This window comes from Petaurus breviceps, unplaced genomic scaffold, assembly GCF_028583685.1.
Source record: "Petaurus breviceps papuanus isolate PSGF00001 unplaced genomic scaffold, PetGlider_PUasm1.0 90895, whole genome shotgun sequence".
In the NCBI taxonomy this organism is placed as follows: Eukaryota; Metazoa; Chordata; class Mammalia; order Diprotodontia; family Petauridae; genus Petaurus; species Petaurus breviceps.
Window position 1 is genome coordinate 247,539 of NW_027187372.1, and position 24,870 is coordinate 272,408.

Below are 24,870 nucleotides of genomic sequence, written 5' to 3' on the forward strand. Positions count from 1 at the left end.
AAAAATATGATCTGGTTATAGGATATGGAGGAGCTCAAGAAGGATTTTGAAAATCAAGTAAGAGAAGTGGAGGAAAAATTGGGAAGATAAATGAGAATGATGCAAGAAAATCATGAAAAATGAGTCAACAGCCTGCTAAAAGATACCCAAAAAATACTGAAGAAAATAACACCTTGAAAAACAGACAACTCAAATGGCAAAAAAGGCCCAAAAAGCCAGTGAGGAGAAGAATGGTTAAAAGGCTGAATTTGCCAGATGGAAAAGGAATTTCAAAAAGTCACTGAAAAGAATAACTCCTTCAAAATTAATTTGGAGCGATTGGAAGCTAATGACTTTATGAGAAATTAAGATACTATAAAATAGGTCCAAACAAATCAAAAAATAGAAGTCAATGTGAAATATCTCATTGGAAAAACCATTGACCTGGAAAATAGATCCAGGAGAGAGAATTTAAAAATTATTGGACTACCACCATTGATCAAAGTAAGAACCTAGAAATCATCCTCCAAGAAATTCTCAAGGAAAACTGCCCTGATGTTTTAGAACCAGAGGGCAAAATAGAGGTTGAAAGAATCCACCCATCACCTCCTGAAAAAGATCCCAAAAAGAAAAGTCCTAGGAATATTATACCCAGGTTCCGAAATTCCCAGATCAAGGAGAAAATATTACAAGCAGTCAGGAAGAAACAATTTGAATATTGTGGAAACACAATCAGGATAACTCAGGATCTGGCAGCTTCTACACTGAGGGATCAAAGGGCTTGGAATATGATATTCTGGAGGTCAAAGGAGCTGGGATTAAAACCAAGAATCACCTACCCAGCAAAACTGAGTATCATGTTTCAGGGGAAAATATGGTCATTCAGTGGAATAGAGGACTTTCAAGCATTCTTGCTGAAAAAAACCAGAGTTGAATAGAAAATTTGACATTCAGATACAAGAAACAAGAGAAGCATGAGAATGTAAACAGGGAAAAGAAATCATAAGGAACTTATCAGAGTTGAACTGTTAATATTCTTACATGGAAAAACGATAATTGTAACTGATGAAACTTTTCTCAGTATGAAAATAGTTGAAGGGAATAGAAATATATATATATATGTCTATATCGGAGGATATATTGGCATATGAATACATATGTGAATGTGTGTGTATATATGTTTACAGGTATACATAGATAGAGGGCACAGGACCAATTTAATAGGAAGGGATGATACTTAAAAGGTGAAATTAAGAGGTGAGAAAGGAATATAATGAGAGGAGATGGGGAGAGACAATGGGGTAGACTATCTCACATAGAAGAGACAAGGTAAAATGGTTACAATGGAGGGGAAGAATAGGAAGGCAAAAGGGAATGGGTCAACCTTATTCTCATTGAATTTGACTCGGGGAGGGAATGACATACACACTAAATAGGGTATCTCACTCTACAGGAGAGTAGGGGGGGAAGGGGATGAGATGGGGGATGATGGAAGGGAGGGCAGGCTGGGGGGGAGGGAAGTTGGAAGCACCCACTTTTGAAAAGGGACAGGATCAAAGTAGAGAATAGAACAAGTGGGTGGTGGGATAGGAGGGAAGGAAATATAATCAGTCTTTTACAATATATCTTCTATGTTAATGTTTTGCATTAGCTATACATGTACAACCTATACTGAACTGCTTATCTTCCCAGTAAGGGTGGGTGACAAGGGAGGAAGGGAATGAATCTGGAATTCAAAGTTTTAAAATCAAATGTTTAATAAATATGTGTGTATGTATACACACACACACACTATTATCAATACCATTTCACATGTAATTGGGAAATAAGAGATACAGGGACTGGGGCATAGAGATCCACCATGCTCTACTGGAAAAGTCGAAGGGGATATGGGAGAAGATATGGGAGAGGACAGATTGGAGGAGGGGATATCCTGTGGGGCTGCTATTTTGGGGTGGTGGGTAGGGGAAAAATGGGGAGAAAATTTGTAACTCAAAATCTGGCAGAAATGAATGATGTAAAATCAGAAGTTAATAAAGCATTTGAAAAATGAAAGAAAATGTTCAATTTGATTTGTCATATACCATGCTCTATTAAGTTATTTGTTATGTCATGAGAAAATATAGATTACCAGTAAAAGTCACATCCCAACCCTAACAACACCAAAGACAGTTCCCATATTTTATGCTCCTCTCTTAAGCACAAAAATTTTTACTTCCCTACTTTCCCCCTGTATTGCTCTGGAGTGCCCTTTTTTCTCTGTACTGTTCCCCACTCTCTTTTTGCCCTATTCTTTTTTTTTTTTTGAGCTATTCCTTTTTTAATCATATTTTTTACATTGATAATTGTTTTATTCCTGTTTCTTCCACTTTGGAAGAAACTTCCACTTCCCCATGGTCTTACATAAAATTATTTACTAGAAAGAATATTCCAAATAATGTTAAGTACTGTAATTAATGAAACATTGCAATTTCCTTTTGTGTTAGAATTTAATCCTGTCAGATTTGTTTGGTATAGTGTGAAGATTCTATTTCATCTCCTTTTAGACTGGTAGAACTTAGAATGTTGTCTCTTATTTTTTATTTTAGAATCTGAACTTTACGGGGTTTCGTAAAATCCTCAAAAAACATGACAAGATCCTGGAGACATCTCGTGGAGCAGATTGGCGAGTGGCCCATGTGGAAGTGGCACCATTTTATACATGCAAGAAAATCAACCAGCTCATCTCTGAGACAGAGGTACAATGATTCTCCCTTCTGCGCTAGACATTCTCTGTCCTGTCTGTTGTCTTCTGTCTGACTTCTTTCTGACTTTGGGCCATGTTCCATTAACTCTTTGGGTTTCAGTTTTCTCACCTATAAAATGAGGGAGTTGAAACTTCATAACTTTTAAGGTTCCATACAGGTCAGGCATGCTGGGATCATCTTTGTCTGCTTTTTGTAATTAGAAATGTGCTGATTTCTAACTTTGTATGTATTTTCCTCATGAATTTTTCTTTTTTTTTTTTTTTTGCTTTACCAGTTAACATCTACGCATTGTCACAAATTAGCACAAAATTTAGGTCTTCCTTTATAATTTAAACATTTGTCATGTGAGTATAATGAACTTTTTATGTATTTTTCTAGGCTGTGGTGACCAATGATCTTGAAGCTGGAGATAGACAGAAGGCCATGAAGCGTTTACGGGTCCCTCCTTTGGGAGCAGCTCAGGTTAGAATTTATTACCAACATTTTTTGTCTTTTAACTGATATAATTAATTTCTAAACCAGACTGTTTAGTTGTAAAATATATTTACTGCATAAAATTTTTGTATTCTCTTTTAGCTCAGGATTTCAAAGGCCTAGGATTACAATCAATTAATCATGACTGAAAAGCCATTTTTCCCCCTGATTTATTTATTTATTTTTTGTTTACAACATTTGGCTCCACAAGCTTTTGAGTTCAAAATTCCCCCCCTCTCCTCTCTCCCCCTCAAGACGGCATGCAGTCTGATGTAAGCTCTGCATATACGTTCACATTAAACGTATTTTCCCATTAGTCATGTTGCAAAGAAGAATTATAACCAGTGGGATCAACCTCAAGAAAGCAGAAACAAGACAAAACAAAAAAGAGAGAGAGCAAATAGTATGCTTCCATCTACATTCAGACTCTGTAATTATTTTTCTGGAGGTGGATAGCATTTTCCATCATTAAGTCTCTTGGAATTAGTTGTCTTAGCACCTTGCATTGCTGAGAAGAACCAAGTCTAACAAAGTTAGTCATCACACAGTGTGGCACTAACTCTACAATGTTCTATTGGTTATGTTCCCCTCACTCAGCATTGTTCATATAAGTGCTTGCAGGTTTTTCTGAAATCCTCTTGCTCATCATTTCTTAAAGCACAGTAGTATTCCATTACATTCATATTCCACGACTTGTTTAGCCATTCCACAGTTGATGGGCATCCCCTCAATTTCCAATTCTTGGCCATCACAAAAGGTGTTGCTATAAATATTTTTGTACATTTTAGTCCTTTTCCCATTTGTATGATGTCTTTAGGATACAGCCCTAGAAGTGGTATTGCTGGGTCAGAGGGTATGCACATTTTTATAGTCCTTTGGACTTTTCCAAACTGCTCTTCAGAATGCTGGGATCAGTTCGCAATTCCACTAACAATGCATTAGTGTTCCAGTTTCCTCACTTCTTCTCCAGCATTTATAATTTTCCTGTTTTGTCATGTTAGCCCATCTGACATGTGTGATGTGATACCTAAGAGTTGTTTTGATTTTCATTTCTCTAATCAGTAGTAATTTAGAGCTTTTTTTTATATGACTTTAATTTCTTCTTCTGAAAATTGCCTATTCATATTCTTTGAACATTTATCAATTGGGGAATGATTTGTATTCTTATAAATTTGATTCAGTTCTCTTGAAAAGGCATTTATTAAGGGGAATCTGTGAGTGGTGCTGTGCTACAGGCTATATAAAATTTAATTAAACTGCTATAGTCCCTTCTTTTGGGGGGTTTTTAGTTCTAAAATTACAACACTGAGGCATATTGGTGGTAGGAGTAATAACAAGAAATACAAATTGTTTTGATTGCTGGGTTTTAAAGAAATTTTGACAGTGTTAATGTCTCCAACTAGGAAAGGCGAAAAAAGAATTCAAGCAAATATTCATATATACAATCCCTAGAAATTATTGTGTCTTTTAGGCAACTGGGTGGCACAGTAGAATGCCCAACCTAGAGTCAGGAAGACCTGAATTCAAATATGTTTTCAGATTCTTAGCTTTGTGACCTTGGGCAAGTCCCTTAATAAAAAATCTCTCGTTGTCTAAGTTTCCTCATACTGAAAACTGAAAATAATAATAGTAACACCTGCCTCCTGGAGTTATTGAGAAGATTAAATGAGATATTTGCAAAGCTGCTAGCCCAGTGCCTGGCATACAGTTGGCTTAATAAATGTTTTTTCCCCTTCCCTTTCTCTTACCCCTGTCCCCACTTAAGAGATTCTTGGAGAAATTGTTATGTGAATTTTCCAGGTCTCAGTCCATCACAAATACTTCATTGTGAATTATATCACATCATCTTCCACTCTCATAGCCTCTAGCTAGTTCAGGCTCTCATCACCATTTACCTTAATTATTACAATTATCTAACTGTTAATCCTTCCAGTCTTTTGCCTAATTCATTCTCTAACATATGCCAAATTGATAATCCTAAAATACAAATCTGATCACATTGTTTTCCTACTAAAAATTTTTCAATTACTCCCAGTTTCTTTTAGGATAAAATAGAAAATACTCAACTTGACATATAAAGCTTCAACAAGATGGTTCCAGCCTACTTTTCCAGATTTATTTTGTATAATTCCATTTATGTATTCTCTGTTCTAGTAAAACTGGCCTGCTAGCTATTTCTCAATATACACTTTTTTACCCACTACTAACTTTGTTTTTGCATAGCTTCCATGTTTTAAGTATGCTCTCTCTTTCCTCCACATTTTAGAATCTGAGAGCTTCCCTCAAAGCTAAACCAAGGCTTTTTTGATCTTCCTAGTTATTAATATTCTTGAAATTATTAGTATTGCTTGTATATAATTTGTATTATTTCTCTGCAAATGCTTTAACTCTTCCCTTACCTCCCAGTAGAACGTAAACCCCTTGACAAAAGAGACTATTTTGTGTTTTCCTTTGTGTCCTAAGCATCTACTATTTGAGGTTGAATTGAACTGAAATGAAAAAAATCATCTTGTGATTTTTAAGTATTCTCTGCTATTTAACCAAAAAATTTTTTTTCCTATTCCTAGCCTGCACCTGCATGGACTACATTTAGAGTTGGCCTATATTGTGGAATATTCATCGTGCTGAATGTGGCCCTTGTGCTCACAGGTAGGTATCTCTTATCTTAGATAGAATTACTTTTGTTTGAATCTGAAGCTTTGAATATGTGAGTAGGGAGAGATATATGTGTGTGTGTGTGTGTGTACATACACACACATACATGCACACATTGTCTATGTGTTTATCCCCCTGCTAAGACAAAATCAACAGAAAGAAACTGACTATTCAGTTTGTAATTGTGCTCATTAGTTAAAGACACATTAGTATACTTGCTTCTTTAGAAAATAACTAGTTAAATGCTCTTTGTTGCCTTTATAGTTCTATACTTTATATAGTAATATCTCTCTTATCCAAAGTTTAGTTATTCAGTAGCTTCAGCTCTCTAAAATATAGTAAAGCAGTTAATCTTTACAGCATCTTTTCCTCAGTGGTACAGTGGGAAATGTAGAGAACTTTGGAGTTAGATGGACTTAGGCTTCAGTTAGTTTACTACTTGTGTGATCCTGGACAAGTCACTTAAAGTCCCTGGGCCTATTTTTCCTCATCTGTGAAAAGAAGGACTTGAACTATGTATGCTCTATAGTCCCTGCCTCCTCCAAATCTATGATCTATTAACCTGAAATTCAAATTAAACAATTATTAAGCATTTACTATGTGTAGATTACTGTGATATGTGCTAGGAAAGTTAAAAAAAAATGTAGATAAGATCCCCTCCCTAGTCTTACAAGATTTATAGTAAAGGGGGAAATGTCACACACACACACACACACACACACACACACATTTCACTACAATGTACACTGATGCCTAAATTCCTTGCAGATATACAAAACAAAGTGTTATATGAGGTTTCAAAAGAAAGGTTCTTAGGAATAGGAAATCAGGAAAGATGTTATGGCCTTTGAGTTTGGCTTTAAAGGATGGCAAGGCATTTAAATAGCTGAAGTGGTGGAGGAAGGACATTCTTGGCCTAGAGTGCAGTATTAGCAGAGACAAAAAAGTACAATGTTTTGTTTAGGAACAGAAAGTTTGGGAACAAATTGGCTTAAATTTATAGTATATAGAGGGGGCAAACATCACATAAGGAGAAGGTAAGATGTGGCAAGATTGTAAAAAGCTTTGAATATCAGGCAGAAGATATTAAACTTCAGAGGTCAGAGAGATCCACTGAAGATCTTTGAGCAGATGAATGATGTGATAGAATTGATTAATCTAGCAGAAGTATGAAAAAATGGATTGTAGAAAGGAGAAAAAAGTGATGAGAGGGACTTATTTAGAAACTATTGCAGTTATGAGGGCTTGTTAATAATAAAGGCTTCATGGACGTGACAGTTGGAATAGAGAGCAGGTAAATATGGAAGATGCTACAGTATAATACGTTTGTGGGATTTACTGATTAGATATGAGAAGCAAAGGGATGTGTCAAAGATACCAAGGTTTTGAACATGGGAAACTCGATGAGATTAGAAATAATGAAATCTGAAGAAACAGAAGTTTGCTTTTTTAGGATGGTAGGGCTAGAGGCAGATAATAAGTTTGGTTTTACACCTGTTGAGTGTCAGATGCCAGCGGAGCACAGTTAGGTAGCTGGAGATGTGGGTGTATAGCTCAAAAGAAGGCAGTGCACGGAGGGTTGAAGCAGTGGCATTGAATGCTGTTTTCACAGGAGACAATATAGAGAAGAGAAAAAGTTCAAGGTTAGAACCTTGGGGAACATACGTTTTAAGGGTTTGGGAACTGGATAAAGTGCTGGTGAAGAGCTGTTCTGTGGTAGAAGAGAAATAGTGGAATGTATTCCTTTGAATTCAGGGGAAGACAGAGTTTCTACTAGGAAACTAGAATACATTTTTTATCATAATTTGACTAACCAACTGAAGATTAAAAAATATATTTTATAAAACATTTGGGAGGTAATGTGGTATTGTGGAACAAAGATAGATTTGGAGATAGAGCCCAGGGTATAAACCCTGGTTCAGCTACTTACTAGCTCAAAAACACTTGGGTTTTAGTTTTTTCATCTAAAAAAGGAAAGAGCTGGAACAAAGATGTTCAGTGCTAGACTGAATAACCTTCGATATCATCTAGTCTAATCCTTTCATTTTATAGGCATGGTTGGTTGTATGCCCAGGTAGGTTGTATACCCCTTACAAGGTTTCATAGGTAGCAAATGATAGAGCTGAAGTGTAGTGATCACACTTGAGGTAAAAAAAAAAAAAAAAGGTTTTGGTGGAAATTTAAAAAAAAGAAATAGCTTTTAAAAAATGTTATATCTTATATCACTAATCATTAAAATTAATATTCCTTTAGGTGCATTTAAGCTTGATGATGATAAGATGATATGGCCCCTAGTAAGAATCTATCGAGGTGGCTTTCTCCTAATTGAGTTCCTTTTCCTATTGGGCATCAACACCTATGGTTGGAGGCAAGCAGGAGTGAATCATGTCCTCATATTTGAACTCAATCCCCGCAACAATTTATCTCATCAGCATCTCTTTGAGGTAATTAGAACAAAACATAGTTATACACTTTTAACACAGTTTAGATATATTTAATGTTTTCTTGCCTGTTATTTGAATCTGTTATCAAAAATATTAGCATTTTATCCTTGTGACAAAAGGCATTTTAGAGAAACATGAATAATGGGATATAATCAATTTTGCCCTCTCTTCTTATTCATCAGATTGCTGGATTCCTTGGGATATTGTGGTGCTTGAGCCTGCTGGCATGCTTATTTGCTCCAATCAGCGCTATTCCCATACAAGTTTACCCACTTGCACTATACGGATTTATGGTTCTCTTTCTTATCAACCCCACCAAAACTTTCTACTACAAGTCCCGGTTTTGGCTGCTTAAACTCTTGGTAAGTCTAGAAAAACCAGCTGTAGAATTTCAAGCATGATCATAAATATAATTTGAAGTCAAAAGTACTTCATAGACATGACCTTAAAATGTGGTTTATACACGATTTTATTTTGTTATCTCTTTCCATCAGTCAGTAAATAAATGTGGGTTATGGATACACATATAGACATATGTGTGTATGTATGTATTTAAATAATTTTTGCAGTCAGCTTGGTCATCATTGAGGAACTGGTTGCTAAAGTCATAATGATGAGAATTTTTGAGAAACATGACCAGTTCATATTAAAATTTGTGATAGAGGAGAGGAAAGCTGAGAAATAGTTTGATATCCACCCTAGATTTTTAGAAATCAGATTTCAGAGCATGTACAGAAATATAAATCAGAGCCCATGGACTAAAATTCTACAAAATTTGATAGTCCTGATGGGAATCATTGAAAATTCTGATGTAGAGGAAAATGGGGTATTCACTAAATATTTTCTCCCTGACACTGCCACCATTCTAATGCAGGCCCTCATCACCTCATGCTTGGAGAATCACAATAGCCTCTTGGTGGGTCTGCTTGTCTCATGTCTCTCCCCTCTTCAGTCTACTCTCCATTCAGCTGCCAAAGTGATTTTCCTAAGTGCAGGCTCAACCATGACTCCCCACCTGCATCCCCAACTCAGTAAACTCCAGTGACTTCCTATCACTAAGATTCAAAACAAAATGCTGTGTTTGGCATTCAAAAGCCTTCATAAACTTCTCTTCCCCTGTCCCCAAACACCTTTCCAGTCTTCTTTCATCTCTCGCATACTCTTTGATCCAACATCACTAGTCTCTTTGCTGTTCCATGAATAAGACATTCCATCTTTCAGCTTTAGGCATTTTCTCTGGCTGACCCCCATGTCTGGAATGCTCTCCCTATTCATCTCCACCTCCTGGCTTCCCAAGTTAAATTCCTCCTTCTTCAGGAAGTCTTTCCCAACTCTTTCTTAATTCTAGTTAATTATTTCCTGTTTTACCTGTATATAACTTGTTTTGTATATATCTTTTGCTTTTTTTTCACATTAGATTGTGAGCTTCTTCAGGTCAGGGGCTGTCTTTTTACCTCTTTTGTATCTTCAATTTAGCACAGTGTCTGGCATGTAGTAGGTGATTAATAAATGCTTATTGATTGACTTGACCAGTTAAAAAGACTACAATAAATATATAGGAAATTCACTGATCAACTTAAATTTTTAAAAGGCACGTATAAAAGATGAAGTAATGGCAAGTAACAAAGGATAAATATAAAAATATGGCATAGGCAGTTAGGTGGGATAGAGCACTGGGCCTGGAGGCAGGCAGAATCATCTTCTTGAGTCCAAATCTGGCCTCAGACACTTACCAGCTGTGGGACCCTGGGCAGGTTGCTTCACCCTGTTTCCCTCAGTTTCCTCTTCTGTAAAATGAACTGGAGAAGGAAATGGCAAACCACTCCAGTGCCTTTGCCAAGAAAACCCCAAATGGGGTCACAGTCGGACACTATTGAAAAACAGCTGAACAAAAAATACTACAGTCCTTTGATAGTTTTAGAACAATACTATTCAAATTATAGATTTAGTTCTATACCAACTAAATTACCAAAGACTTACCACTTTAAAATCAGGCAAGAATATCAATGCAGGGGCAGCTAGGTGGCACAGTGAATAGAGCACCGGCCCTGGAGTCAGGAAGACCTAAGTTCAAATCTGGCCTCAGACACTTAACACAAAAGCTAGCCATATGACCCTGGCAAGTCACTTAACCCCAATTGCCCTCCAAAAAGCAAAAACAAAAAATAAAAAGAATATCAATGCATATAGTGTCAGGGTGGGGGTTGGGAGACATGTTTCTATGGGATCTCAATCTGTAACACCATCAGTAATGAGCAAAGCTATCTGATACTAGATAAAAAATAGTAAAGCAGACCAGTGGAATAGATTAGCTAAGCAAGATCCAAAAACAAATACACATAGCTGTCTAGTTTACAGTAAATCCATGAACACAGATTACTGTGATAGACTTTATTCAACAACTACTGAGAAAACTGGAAAACGAGTTAATGAATGAAAAATAAATTTAGATCAACATCTTATACCAATGGTATTTAACTCAAAAAGAAGTAAGGGCCACTAAACCATGCATAAGGATTTCTGCGAGCCTGACTTAGAAAATTACATAATAACATCTATACTATATATTTATTTTATTAAATATTCCAATTATAATCTGCTTCAGGCTGCAGTTGGGAGTGTAGTAGGTTGCATGGGGCTCATTGGCCACATCTTTGACACCTCCTTCTTATACCAAAAACACATTAAATGCCAAATGACTGTACTATCTAAATATCATACCATATCAGTCATACCATTAAAAATCTTGATTATATAATTTAATGAAATGTAATATTATTTTATAATTTATGCTTTAATAATATAATTTAATGAAGCATAAATTAGATTTTACATTTATTTTATATAAAATCATTGTAGTTATAAATCAGAAAAAAATTGAGGTTAGAGGTAAATCTTTGCATTAAATGTCTTTTTTTTTTTTGCTTTTTTTATGGAGGGGGGAGGGCAGGGCAGTCAGGGTTAAGTGACTTGCCCAAGGTTACACAGCTAGTAAGTGTTAAGTGTCTGAGGCTGGATTTGAGCTCGGGTCCTCCTTACTCCAAGGCCAGTGCTCTATTCACTGTATCACGTAGCCACCCCTAAATGTCTTTGATAATAGACTGATGACAGAAATCTATAAGGAATTGACAGACATAATAAGATAAAGAGCCATCCCTTGATAGACATAGTTGGAGGATTAGGTTTTCAAAAGAAGACATATAAACTATTATATCCCCATGAAAAAAGTTCAGTATCAAGAACAATGAGAATTTGAAACTTGAAATAAAAAGAATAAGGAGGAAATTCAAATTAAAATAATCCTGAACTAGTGCTTCACATTCTTTGAACTATCAAAAACGTCAAAAGATGGGAACAATTATTGTTCAGAGAGTTTGTAGGAAGACAGGCATGCTAATTTTCTTCTGGTGGACCCATGGATTGACTCAGCCATTCTGGAAAATAATTTGTAATTATGCTCAAAAAAATGTTACTAAATTTTTCTTATACTCTGAGATTCCAATACTGAAACTACACACTCAAGGAAATTATTGACAGCAAGAAAAAATCCAGTATACAAAAGTATTCATTAAGAGCATTATTTGTGTCGATTAAAATATCAGAAAAATGTTAAAAATATGTAATCAACCATTGGGGCATAGATGAACAAATTATAGTAAATACATGTAATAAAACACTGCATTAGGGAAATTACAAATATGAAGAATTCAGAAAACCGTGAACACTAATGAAATGATAGCATGTTAAGAGGGCAGTCAAAAGGATAATATACACAAAGACTACAATATCATTTCACAGTGAGAAGCAAAAATATCTCTGGTCATTATTAAAACCTTATTATTCAAATACATCCTTTTCAGTTAACAATTGAACTCTTTAAAGGAGGTTCTTTGTAGGAGGTTTGGGTGTTTATTGGGAAATGTCTCTGTCCAAGTAAAATGTGTCTTTTTTCCCCTTTATTTATTTATTTATCTATCTATCTATCTATTAAGCAAGTGGGGTTATGTAACTTGCTGAAGGTTACACAGCCAGGTGTTTCTGGGTGGGTGCTAAGTGTCTGAGCCCAGATTCGATTCCCAGGTCATCCCGACCCTGGGGCTGGTGCTCTTACCCCTTTATTTATTTTTAAAGAATAGCATCAAGTGGGGCAGCTAGGTGGCACAGTGGATAGAGCACTGGCCCTAAAATCAGGAAGACCCGAGTTCAGAATAGGCCTCAAGACACTTACTAGCAGTGTGCCCCTGGACAAGTCACTTATCTCTAATTGCTTTCTCTCTGGTCTTCTCCTACACACACCACCCCTCCCCCCCCACTCAAATCCCCTCTCATAAAAAAAAGGGATAGCATTGAGCTTTGATTTAGCTGAGCCTCCGGAAGACTGCTAAGAACGAATACAGTTTTAGAGATTTTTTTTTTTCAGAGAGGAGATAACTATATTAGGGAAAAGAAGAGGATCAGAGATAGGGTAAGAATGTTGTTTAGGGTGAAAGTCATGAAGATGACTGACAGTGGAGAAAAAAAGGAAGAACCATTCAACTCATGTTTGACATTTTTTTCTTTATCTTTTTTTCCTGCCAAGAAAAATTATCCTTCAATTTGAAAGTGGAAAAAAAAAGAGGATTAAAAACCCAAGATAAATTTGGAGATAAAGAATGCTTAGATGTCCTTGATGAGTTCAAGTTACCAGGTCCAGATGATGTACATACCACTGTCTTGAGAGAACTGGAAGATGTGATGATTGAGTCGCTGTCATTATCATCAGGAGAGTGGGAGATTTGCTATAGGACTAGGAAAAAATCAGATACTGTCTTTGTTTTCAGAAAAGGGAAGACAATAGAATCTGCAAACTGTAGGCCAAGGAAGTTGACTTAAATTCCTGGCAGAGTTATAGAATTTCTTATTAAAGTAATGGCTGATAAACATCTTTGAAAGGAGGATCACAAGGAAGTAACATAGCTTCATCAAAGATAAGTCATGCCAGACCAACCACTAGTAACTGGGTTCCTAGATTGGTAGATAAGGGGGATGCTGTTGATATACTTTTATCTAGATTTTAGCAAAGCGTATGACAGAGTTTTTCTTGCTATTATGTACAGGATCTGAAAGAGATGGTTTAAGTAGTAATGCATATAATTAGGGGGATTTAGAATTGGTTGAATGACTATACTTAAAGACTAGTCAGTAATGGTTCAGTGCCAACATGGAAGGAGACCTTTAGGTGTCCTAGGAGCTATTTGATATATTCATCAGTGACTTCAATAAACGCATAGATTACAATCTTTATCAAATTTGCAGTTAAAAAAAAGCTAAAAGGGGTAGCTAATCTGTTGGATAGGGAAGTAAGGACCCTAAAAGTTCTTAATGGCCTAGAAAATTGGGACTCAAATGAGATGAAATTTAATACTGATAGTCACTAATAAAAAGCAATGTCAAATACAGAATGGGTAAGATGTGACTGGATAACAATTTTTCTGAAAAAAGCTCTAGCTCTTTTAGTGGACTGCAAGCTTGGCATGAGTCAACAAAAGCTGGTATAATCCCAGGTTACTTTATGAGAGTCCAGTATCCAGGTATCTAGGACCAAGGAGATAATAAACCTATACTCTGCCCTGGTCAGACCTCATCTGGCTCACTGTGTCTGTGCACTGCATTCTGGGAAAGACATTGAGATCTGGAGAACATCCAGAGCAGAGTAAACAGGATTGTGAATGTTTCAGGATCATCATATATGGGAATTGGTTGAAAAAACCTGGTAATTTTTAGCCTGGAGAAAAAGACTTAGGGACAGGGAAACATCATCAACTGTCTTAAGTTCATAGAAGGGCTCTGAAGTAAGGGAAACTTTTTTGCTATTCTAGAGCAAGGTTATAAACCATTATAAGCTCCCTTTTTGTAAAGAAAACTTCTCTGCAGTCAGAGTGATCCAAAAGTGCAGTAGGTTTCCTTACCCTTCCTTTCCCTTCAGTCTATTAATTCATTCTGTAAGTCTTGAAGCAAAGACTAGATAAATTTCTGTTTGGGGTAAGTTATAGAAAGATGGAGGTGTATGTCCATACCACATATGACAAAAGATCGTCCAGATAATTTGACCTCAAATTAATCTGCCAATTTATTAAGATGGCATTACTTATCAAAAATTATAAAGCAGTATTTGAGAGAAGGAATTTTCTTCTTCCTTGCTTATATATGACTAGCTGTACTCTATTTAAAGAAAAATTGACATGAAAAAAATGCAGTATGTAATGGTGTGTAATGAGTACTTCATTTCTGTCACCTTTGCCTGCTACTTCTGTAGATTGGATCTTTTCATGATTTCTCAGTACGATTCTTTGAATATCTAAAAACATTTCCTTAGACTTCATAATCTACTAATTCATTCTGTAAACATTTGCCAATCACCTACTAAGTGCAGCACACTGGGCTAGACGCTGAGCAATATAAAAGGATGACAGTCTCTGGTGACAAGAGTCTGATTAGATTAACCTTTGAAGACCTTCCAAAAGTCTACTCTACCTATGTAGTCTTTAAAAACCAGAATTCATCCCCTTCATAAGGAAGCTTTGGAATATACTGTTTTAAAAATATAGGAAAGTGAGTTGTTATTCTTTTTTTGACCTTTTGGAGATTATGGTTTTCAGGATAGACTTTAAAATGGCAATAGTTATTTTACTGGAAGCTTGAATGCATATTATTGATCATTTACTAGGAAGTACTGAAAAGTATAATTGAGTTTATCCACCCCAATTACATTTTATGTTGGGATTATTTTTTGTTTCTGTTTTTACCAGAAGCACTTTACTCAGTGAGCACTTTATTTTACTCAGTAGCTATCCAGTTAAGTTTTCACATGTTATTTCTCACATTGCTATATGGAAATAGAGCTGCTTAATATATATAACTAAATAACATGATTGTTTTCAAATAAACACCAGTTGAGGATGTATTATCATATCTCTTAATTTAAAGCCTGTCTAAAGTTTTTAATAAATTAGGAATTTGTAGGACTTGGTTATTGCTACAGTTGGATCATTACAACAAAAAGATTCCATAGTTTTGTTTATTGTACAGTAAGTGAACATTCCCTCTATTTATCTACCCTTGTTGAGGAGCAAGCTGTGGTTCTTGCATGGCAAATTACATACACAACTTATTATTAGCAGAAGGATTGCCGACTGTGTATGACAATAAGCAGTGCAACTGCTGTGTGTTTACTAGATGAGTGTTTATTGATGAAACGTGTTAGGAATCATGGTACCAAAGGCACTACGTTAATGAAATACATTGCTAATATTCAGTGCAGAAAGAAACAGCTAGTGTTGTTATAATAATAAAACTTAGCAGGAATGAAATGGTTAAGTCTGCTGTAGTTGTTGAAAACTCTAGCATTGATCAACCTAATTTAATTTTTAAAACATGACATCCTGTCCTTAGACTTAATCCCAGTGAAATTCAGCCAAGGATTTCTCCATCTGGTTCAGTGCTTCTCTTACGATTTAACATGTATCTTGTTAAAGCCTTTTCCCAAAAAGCGTAAGACAGATCTTATGTTCTTTCCTTAGCTTGAAGTATACTTAATTTACAAGTTATGTAAGCAAATTGATAGTCACTTATAATTGTTTATATCCAATATTAATTTTGGATATATCAGCCAAACATCTTGATAATCAGCAGACATTTATTATGTGCTTACCATTGTGCCAAACACTGTGCTAAACCCTAGGAATACAATGGAAGAAGCAAACAGTGCTTGCTCCTAAGGAATTTACATTCTAATGAATGTCTTTAAATAGGTACATACAAGATAAAGAGTCTAAGTAACCTTTGAAAGGAAGGTGCTAGCAACTGTGGGGACTGGGAAGACCTTTTACAGAATGTAATATTTGAGATGTCTTGGAAGAAGGTAGAGGTTTTAAGAGACAGAGGTAACATGGGAAGAACATAATAGGCCAGTGAGTGATTCTCTCCCCAAACCAAAATTTTCATTTATGAAGACCTGGCTAGCTACACGCACACACATGCATGCATACATGTATATGTGGACTTGATTTACTTGTGGTCAGTCAGTATATGCAAGTACATGCATGTACAAGGCAAACAAATGCCTTAAGTAAATTATTTCCATTAGCTATGAATTTTCTACCCCAAATCTGAGTTTGTCATTAATGATATTTCTTATACCTGAAACTGTTTAGTAATTGAAGCATTTCTGCAATTTCTAAGATTTTGTTTTATATAGAATGGTTTAAGTGACTGGCAAAATATCTAACTTCTATAATTTATTCATACATTGATTTAAGTCAAGTCACGTAGTTTATTAAACATGTAATATGTGTTAGGCACTGTGCTAAGCACTGGAGATATACAGTACAAGCAAAGAGAAAGCTCCTGTTCTCAAGGAGCTTATGTTCTAAAGGTAGAAGATAAAATACAAAAGGAAACTAAAGGCAGGTGAGGTAGAATTGGCTAGAAGGGATATACCTTGCATGGTGATGAAAACCCAATAATCAGAAGCAGAGCCAGGAAAGTAATGGGGGCGACAGGCCTAAAGCCTTCCTCAGAATGGAAGCCCTGGGAGAAAGGGGGTCCACGGGGCAGAGGAGTGTTCTAGGACAAGAAGACCATTGAGGAGAAGAGAACTTCCAGGATGAGAAGGCATCTGAGATATGGTGGCCAAGTCTGGAGCATCAGAAGAGCTAGTATAAGAAAGCAGGGTGGCTGGCCCAGGGCCCATCCTCAAAACAGAGGTTTTAGGAGGAACTTAGAGTGAATATAAATAGCAGTTGTTTCTGTTTTGGCCAGAAATCCTGAGGGTCTTCCCCTCCCACATTGGTTTGTTGTTGGGTTTTTTGGTGGTTTTTTTCCCCCCCAACAAGGTAAAAGAGGCTATTCTTTGCCTCATTTCTTACCTAGCCTTAATCACTGAATGGGCCTTGCTTAAAAAGGCCAAGGTCCCCCACTGCATCCAGGGCCATCTCCAGTCGTCCTGATCTATGACTAGTCACTGGACCCAGATGGTTCTAGAGGGAAAAGGGAGGCTAGTGACTTTGCACAGCCCTACCTCACTTAAATCTAATTCACTTGCATGTTGTGGCATCACCTCCCTGATGTCATGATCCTCTTAAAGAAAAAAGGACAAACAACAATATTAAGCAGATTTACTCATAGAGTCATAGATTTTGAGCTCAAAGTTCTCTCAGAAACCAATTTTCTCATTTTCCAGATGAGACTGAGGTCCAGGAAAGTTAGGTGACTTGGCACAGGCCACAAAAACATCAGAGGTGAGATTTGAACCCTTTTACACGGTACCACAGCACTTGCCCTCTACCATATGCAGGAGGAAAGCATGGATTAGAGAGTATTTGGGTGAAGGTCGCTGGAGGGAGAAACAGAAGTTATTTTTGTCATTGGAATATGCTACAGACCACTGTAGGAGCAATCACCCTAGCACACAGGATGGCCTGCTAGCACAGGTTCTTTTCTAAAGAAAGTCTGCTTTTTTAAAGGAAAGACAACTTTAAAGGAGTCAACAGTCTTACTTTAATTACAGATAAGTAGAAAGAAGTAAGTATCCAAGAAAGAATTCGACAGGGCTCCAACTGTTTGAACAAAGTAATACAACCACCTACACATACCACCAGACCGGGAAAGCACCAACATCTGAGTAGTCGAGGGGCTCTTAACAAATGGCTACTCAAGAGTCCTGTCCAGGGAATCAAAAGGTCCTTCTCATGAGTGAGCCCCCAAAGTAAAATACCAACCTCACAGCATATAGAGCTTTCAACTAATAGTCTGAGCCAGAAGGCACTACAACCCTCGTCACTGAGTTTCTAATTAGCTTAGTACCAAAAGGTATGAAAACCTTCCTACAAGCAAGCTTCCCCCTAAGCAAGCTCCTCCTTAGGCAAATTCCTGCCCCAACGGGCTCTGTATGACTCAGGATGTATACACATGTGGTCACATAGACCTATTAACGGGCAGGGAAGATCTTCCTGTTCCATTAACATTACAGCCATCTATATAGAAAGGAGAAAAATGAGGAGTTTGGGAAATAGTTAACAATCCTAGCACTAAAGTGCTAGTAAATGGGGGGACCTCAGTTATCCACATATTTACTGGAGCTCTCTTTCTCTGCTAAAAAGCAGAGCAGTTTATTAACTTCTTAACTTGCTTTGGTGTTTATTTTATCCTTCAAAATGGAGAGGAATCAATAAGGGGAAATTATGTGCTAGATCTGATTCTCACTTACAGGATAGAACTGGTTACTGGGATAGAAATGATAAGAACCTTGGGGAGAAATGAGCATCTCCTTTAGAATTTGTGGTGGAGAAGGAAAGGGAATCAGGATAGTCTGGCATCCACCCAAGATTTTAGGAAAGAAGATTTCTAAGGGTTCAGGGGAAAGATAGGTAAGATCTTTTGAAGTGTTTCAGGGGAAGTCAGCCCCATAGAGTCACAGAAGATATTCAAGAACAGAATTCTGAAGACTCAAAGGAAAAGATTTCAAATGGGAAGGGAAAATGGTCAGAAGAGATTGATGTAAAGACAGGGAACTCACTAGCCAGCTTAGAATTTATTTTAATATACAGGAGATAAAAGCAAAGTCAGGTTATAGAAGATTAATCATAGTACAATCCTATAAAAATAATATCAAGATGAATTGAGGCTAGTGAGAGAAGCTAAATACAGCAACAAAAGGATTTGTTTCTTTTTTTTAGCTGTATTTGGAGGAAAGGGAGTATTAAAGAAGGAATAGTAGGACCTTTGCTTGATATAGATGGCATCAAGATAACTAGCAAGACAAGACAGCTGCTCAACTTAATTCTCAATCCCTGGCCTCAAGGAGCTTTCTATTGGGAGAAACAACATGCACTCATATAAGTATATACAGAATAAATAGAAAGTAATGTTGTAGTGAGGAAGCCATGAACAGCCAGAGGGGTGGTCACAAAGGGTCTCAACACCATGATTGTCTTTTAGGTCTTTGAAAAAGGGGCTAGACTTACTCTGTTTGGTCAGAAGGCAGTCAGTGCAAGTTACAAAGAGGCAGAGTCAAACCTGAAAAGGAAAATATTCCTGACCATTACTGCTTTCTAAAAGTAGAATTGACTGTTTCAGGAAGTAATAGCTTTCCTCTCACCTGAGATCTTTAAGCAAAGCCTGGATAATCACTTGTTGGCCATGATGTCGAGAGCATTTTGACACAGATGCAGGTTAGATTAGACAGCTTCTAAAGTCCCTTCCAGCTGAATTTTGATCATGTGACATATCTCAATATTTTGTATAGTAATGCCCTCTTAGCTTCTCAAACACTTTCCCATAAACTCTAGAAGGTCTTATCTGGTTAGAAGGTTCTGAATAATAGGTCCAGTAGACTATATGTATAAGGACTGGACCATATCGATGGATAGGTTTGTGTATAGAATGTTCACCACCAGATGAATACTTTTGACCTTAGAAATCATGAAGACAGGGGCGGCCAGGTAGCACAGCAAGTAAGAGCACCGGCTCCAGTGTTGAGAAGACCTGGAGATCGAATCCTGGGCTCAGACACTTAGCACCCACCCAGAAACACCTGGCCGTGTAACCTTGAGCAAGTTACTTAACCCCAATTGCTTAGGGGCGGCCAGGTGGCTCAGCGAGTAAGAGCACTGGCTCCAGTGTCAGGATGACCTGGATCAAATATGGGCTCAGATACTCAGCACCACACCCAGAAATAATAACTGGCCGTGTAACCTTGAGCAAGTTACTTAACCCCGATTTCTTTAAAAAAAAAAAAAAGAAGAAATCATGAAGACTACCTAAGAAGAATTGCAGTCTGGGTCAATGTAGAGAGTCTGTATAGTGACGAAATGTATACGTAAAGCATTTATTAAACACTTACTTAGAACCTGGCATGAAGATATAAACAAGCAAGACTTCCCTTGCACACAAGGAGCTTAATTTCTAATGGGGAAAACAACACATAAAGGGCAACTGGAAAGGGATTTGAGGGTCCTGGAACAGCAGCAGGGTTATGGAAATGACCATGAAGTGGTGTGGTGGCCTAATCCTGGGGAAGAAAAAGGGAAGGTTCACTTCTCAGAGTGCAACAATCCAGTGGGAAGAAAACGGGGTGCTGTTGAGTGAGTAGACACCATGGTATGGAGATGACTGAGAAGTGATATGGAGGCCTGCTGGTGGGCAGTAGAAGGCAGAGGTTTCTCTATTAGAGCCCAGGGCAGAGAAATGGTTCCTGTGAGGAAGAGATTGGAATGATGGGCAGATTTAAATTCCTTGAGGGCAAGGGCTTTTGGTGTTTTTGTCTTACTCTTCCCATCACCTTTAGCACAGTGCTTTTCACACAGTAGGCTTTTAGTAAATGCTGAATTGAATTGCAGTAGGTATTAAAGGAATGACTTGGTTATGGTATGTAATAAAACATATCTAGAATGCTCTTTTCTTGTTACTATATTTGTGAAGCTACCTAATAAAATGTTAATAATTACCACCTCAATCAAAATCCACACAGAACTTAAAAGGTTGGGGCAAAAGAAAAAAATAAGAAAGACAACTAAATTTAGGATTCTCACCAAAAGGAATTCTTAGGAAGTCTAATGTGAACTGGACTGATGGTAGAATTTCTTAGACACATAGTGATGAAATTTCAGTAAAAAGAAGAAAAATTTTTTTAAAAGCATTGGTACTGAGTAAAAAGAGTAAATTGAAAAGAATCAACTGAAATTCTGAAACCCTAGAATTCTTTCTAAAAAGTACATGGACTATGCACAGGTCTCAGAAGCATGATATATTCCAAGTAGAATCTATAGTGTGTTTTTCCTCATTGCTTTTATAATAAGACATTAATATTAGAGAGAAAAGTAAAGGCATTTTTCCTGCCCCATCTGTTTTGCTCTCCCAGCTCCTTTCCTTGTCTTTTCCTACCTCTTCTCCTAATTTCTCCTTTTTTCTCATTACTCTCTCCTTTTATTTGCTTCCCTTTTTTTCTTTCCTCCTTATTTTGTTCAGCTTCTTTTCCTTTTGCTCCATCAAGGGCCCAGTCTGCAAATATACCTTTGATCCGATCGGTATCAGAGGAAGTGCAGTGTATTCCTTGGCACTTTGAAAGAGGATCTTTGTTCTCGGATGCCCTCACTTATTGACATGTTGGTGCCCCTAAGAGTGAGTCAGATTCTCTTTTCCTTATGCAGGTTGATACTATGTTACTCCCTTTGGATCTTTTCCTTACATTTCTCTTTGCCAGAGGGATCCTAGATTTAGGGCTGGAAGGGAACCCAGAGACCCTTTGGTATAACCCTCTCTTTTGTCAGAAGGGAAAGACCCAGAGAAGCAGAATTGTCTGGGGTCACACAGTGACCTTCCAGCTTCATGTCTGCCCCTCTCTTCCTGGTACCATATTGCTTAAGGGTAGATTTAACCCCCTGATTTTGGGAAGCTTTTTTACAGCACATTCATAGGAACCTATATGGAAAGGTGGGATGTAATAGAACCTCTTCATTCAGGAGGCTTTTTGTAAGGAACAGACCTGAGCTTAGGACAGATCTTAAGTACTAATTTTGGACAGAAGTTAAAATTCCCACACAGCTTGCTTCAGCTCAAACCCATATCCATACAACCAGACAAACATAGCACAATCTAGAATCAGAGCCTATCATGCATGATTGTTTAACAAAGTGGAGATTTTTGTAAACCAGCATTTTCACTCAAGATGAACCTGTTTTGGCCTACCATCTGCCTTTTTTAGTGTGCTTACTAGAACAAGGGCTCTTGTATAGAACAGATCTTTGTGAGCATTTAGACAAAGCTATTGTGTTGAAATTTATCAACTACAAAAAGTAACAAAGGCTTTTAAACCTCATCACTGTATACCATAAGCACCCAACATTCACTCAAGATCTCTCCAAGGCAAACATCACTTGCCATCTCTACAGCTAACACCCAGCCTCAATTATAAAAGTCAGAACAGATGAAGTGAATGAGAAAAAAAAAAAAAGCTAAGCCTGATGGAAGACGCCCATAAACAAAGGATTGAAAGCTATGCCAGAGCTAGAAGTATGAATACTGCTAGTTTGAGTACCCTGCTGCTGAATCTTTAGAGTAAAGAAAGTAAGGCAAGTGATTAGAAGATGGAAGTTCATTTTCTGTTGTGCAGGGAAGGAGTAGGTCTGCCATGCTAGGAGCAAGGTGCCTGCCTCTTTTACCTCACATAAAACTGACCAAAATAAACTTCTAAACCATTGGAACGAGAGGTTACTTGAACATTTGCATGCCAAGATCCTAGAATGACACCCATTCCACCAAAATGTCAAGTGTCCCTTTTCTAATAGTGAATTGTTTTCTACAATGTCCCATGACCAGCAGCTTTTATGAGGCAATTTCATAATGAATGCCAAGGATCCTCATCAGTGTAACAAGACTGATTCTTGCTGGCTTCAGTGTGACTAAGATTCTTCCATACCCCTTACCCATCTTATCTGGACATAAGGGAGATTTGTTTCTGTCTGAAACAGGAGATTATTTGCTGTAATAAAGTCAAGAGGTAGACTCCAACCAGAAGACACCCTGCTGGAGTTTCACAGTGATCTTATATGATAGCACATAGTCATGGATACAAAGGAACCCCAGGGGGTTTGCACTGCTTCAGCCCACTGGACTGAAGCATCCTCCACAGCAGAGTGGAGGACTCCACTCCAGTCAAGGGGACTTCTACCTTCTACCCCCTTTCCATATTGAGAGTGCTCTTATTTTGTTTAAATTTCATGATGTCTAGTTATGACAGCCCCTCCCTTCTGTTTCCTTCAGCTTCTCATACTGATTCTCCTCGCCTTTTCTTTCCTTCTCACAGCTACCCATTTAACTCACTTTTGAGCCACACTATTGAATCACCCGTTACCAGGTGTTCATGTTTGTCTGTGATTGGGTTAGCAGCCAAACCAATCACCTGATGCACTATATGACAGACATGAATTAGAGAAATTAAAGATATGATGATTTTTCATGTTTCCATGTTGTGTTTTTTTTTTCTTCTCCCAGTTCCGAGTGTTCACAGCCCCCTTCCATAAGGTAGGCTTTGCTGATTTCTGGCTGGCTGATCAGCTGAACAGCCTGACAGTGTTACTTTTGGACCTGGAGTATATGATCTGCTTCTACAGCTTTGAGCTCAAATGGGATGAAAGCAAAGGCCTGTTGCCAGATAAAGAAGGAGGTAGGGGAAAAATATGCATCCACACTTGAGACTAAACCTTCCCAAAAATGTTGGGAATGCTGATTAGAAATTGTTATGCCCTGGTGAAAATGTAATATCAAAAACTCAAACATTTTGTATTTCTTTTTTGCACTCATTCATCTGATACAATTTAGCTTTTAAATTTTATGTTGTAATAATTATAGCTAATATTTACATAATACTTTACAAAATTTGTAAAATATTTTCTATGCTATGCATTATCTGTCTAAGGCTTTTCAGTAGCCCTGTGAGTTAGGTAATGCAAATACAACTAGTTATTATTTATTCTTATTATTATTGCCTAACAGGCAAGAACATTGAGATTCAAAAATGTGAAGTATGAGAGGCAGGGTCATGATTCAAACCCAGATCTTCTGACCCTGTGAATATTCTAAATTTAATCTATTTACCAGGATACTTTGTAATTCACTCTAAGAACAGTGAAAACCCAAAAGAGCAGATTGTTATGATGTCTTTCAGTTTGTATTGCAACCGAACTATTGCAAGGCAGTCATTTTTCATCCTTGCATTGCTTCCTGCTTCATTTTGGTGAGACATCATGCTAACCTAATTAAAAAAAGCTTAGATTCAGAGTTAGGAAGAATGCTTTGAAGAAGTGGTTATTGTTTTGTTTTTTAAAGAAACTTCTGGTTATCAAATAAACTGGTTGCCTCTGCAGTTTTAGATAGACAAGCCTATAGCTTTTACACACTCCAAAGGAAGACTTTTAATTTGAGAATAGGTGGCTAGAGAAAAATGAGAAATCAGAGCTTTCCAATAACCCACCTGCCCTGTAATTCTAGCCTTTCTTCCCTTGTTCCCTCTTTGAACTAGCTGACCGCTAAAAAGTTTGGTGATAAAACTGTTAAAGAGAAGGAAGTAATCTGAGGACTCATCATTCCTCATTGTATAGAACCACTGCTTGTAGTGGTTATGCTGAGGGACCCAGTGACAGAAACATGAAGCGCTGATGTTATGTAGACTGACCAAATCTCATTTTGTTGTGTTTATAATATAGAGAGCAATAAGCTGATTTCCTCTTCTAGAAAATATAGAGTCTGAGGCAGAATAGGAATGTAGGAAAGAAAAAAATAAAATTTGTGATTTGTTTCTTCCTTTGAAATCTTCACAGGAGCAGACATTTGCCACTCATACAGCTATGGAGTGCGAGCCATTGTTCAGTGCATTCCAGCTTATCTGCGATTCGTCCAGTGCCTGCGCCGGTACCGAGACACAAAAAGGGCCTTTCCTCACTTAGCTAATGCCGGCAAATACTCCACAACTTTCTTCGTCGTGACATTTGCAGCCCTTTACAAAACTCATACAGGTATTACATTGATTATGAAGA

General features: G+C 37.3%; 1 protein-coding gene across 2 annotated transcripts in view; it reads left to right on the forward strand.

The window, feature by feature from the left end:
* Positions 1 to 24,870, forward strand: part of XPR1 (xenotropic and polytropic retrovirus receptor 1) — a 230,753-nt gene that overhangs the window by 141,765 nt on the left and 64,118 nt on the right. For both annotated transcript variants that reach the window (XM_069074364.1, XM_069074363.1), the window contains exons 5-11: positions 2,568 to 2,717; positions 3,105 to 3,188; positions 5,768 to 5,849; positions 8,109 to 8,299; positions 8,482 to 8,661; positions 23,330 to 23,501; positions 24,655 to 24,849. In XM_069074364.1, coding sequence (XP_068930465.1) covers positions 2,568 to 2,717; positions 3,105 to 3,188; positions 5,768 to 5,849; positions 8,109 to 8,299; positions 8,482 to 8,661; positions 23,330 to 23,501; positions 24,655 to 24,849 — 1,054 coding nt within the window. The remainder of the gene's footprint in view (positions 1 to 2,567; positions 2,718 to 3,104; positions 3,189 to 5,767; positions 5,850 to 8,108; positions 8,300 to 8,481; positions 8,662 to 23,329; positions 23,502 to 24,654; positions 24,850 to 24,870) is intronic.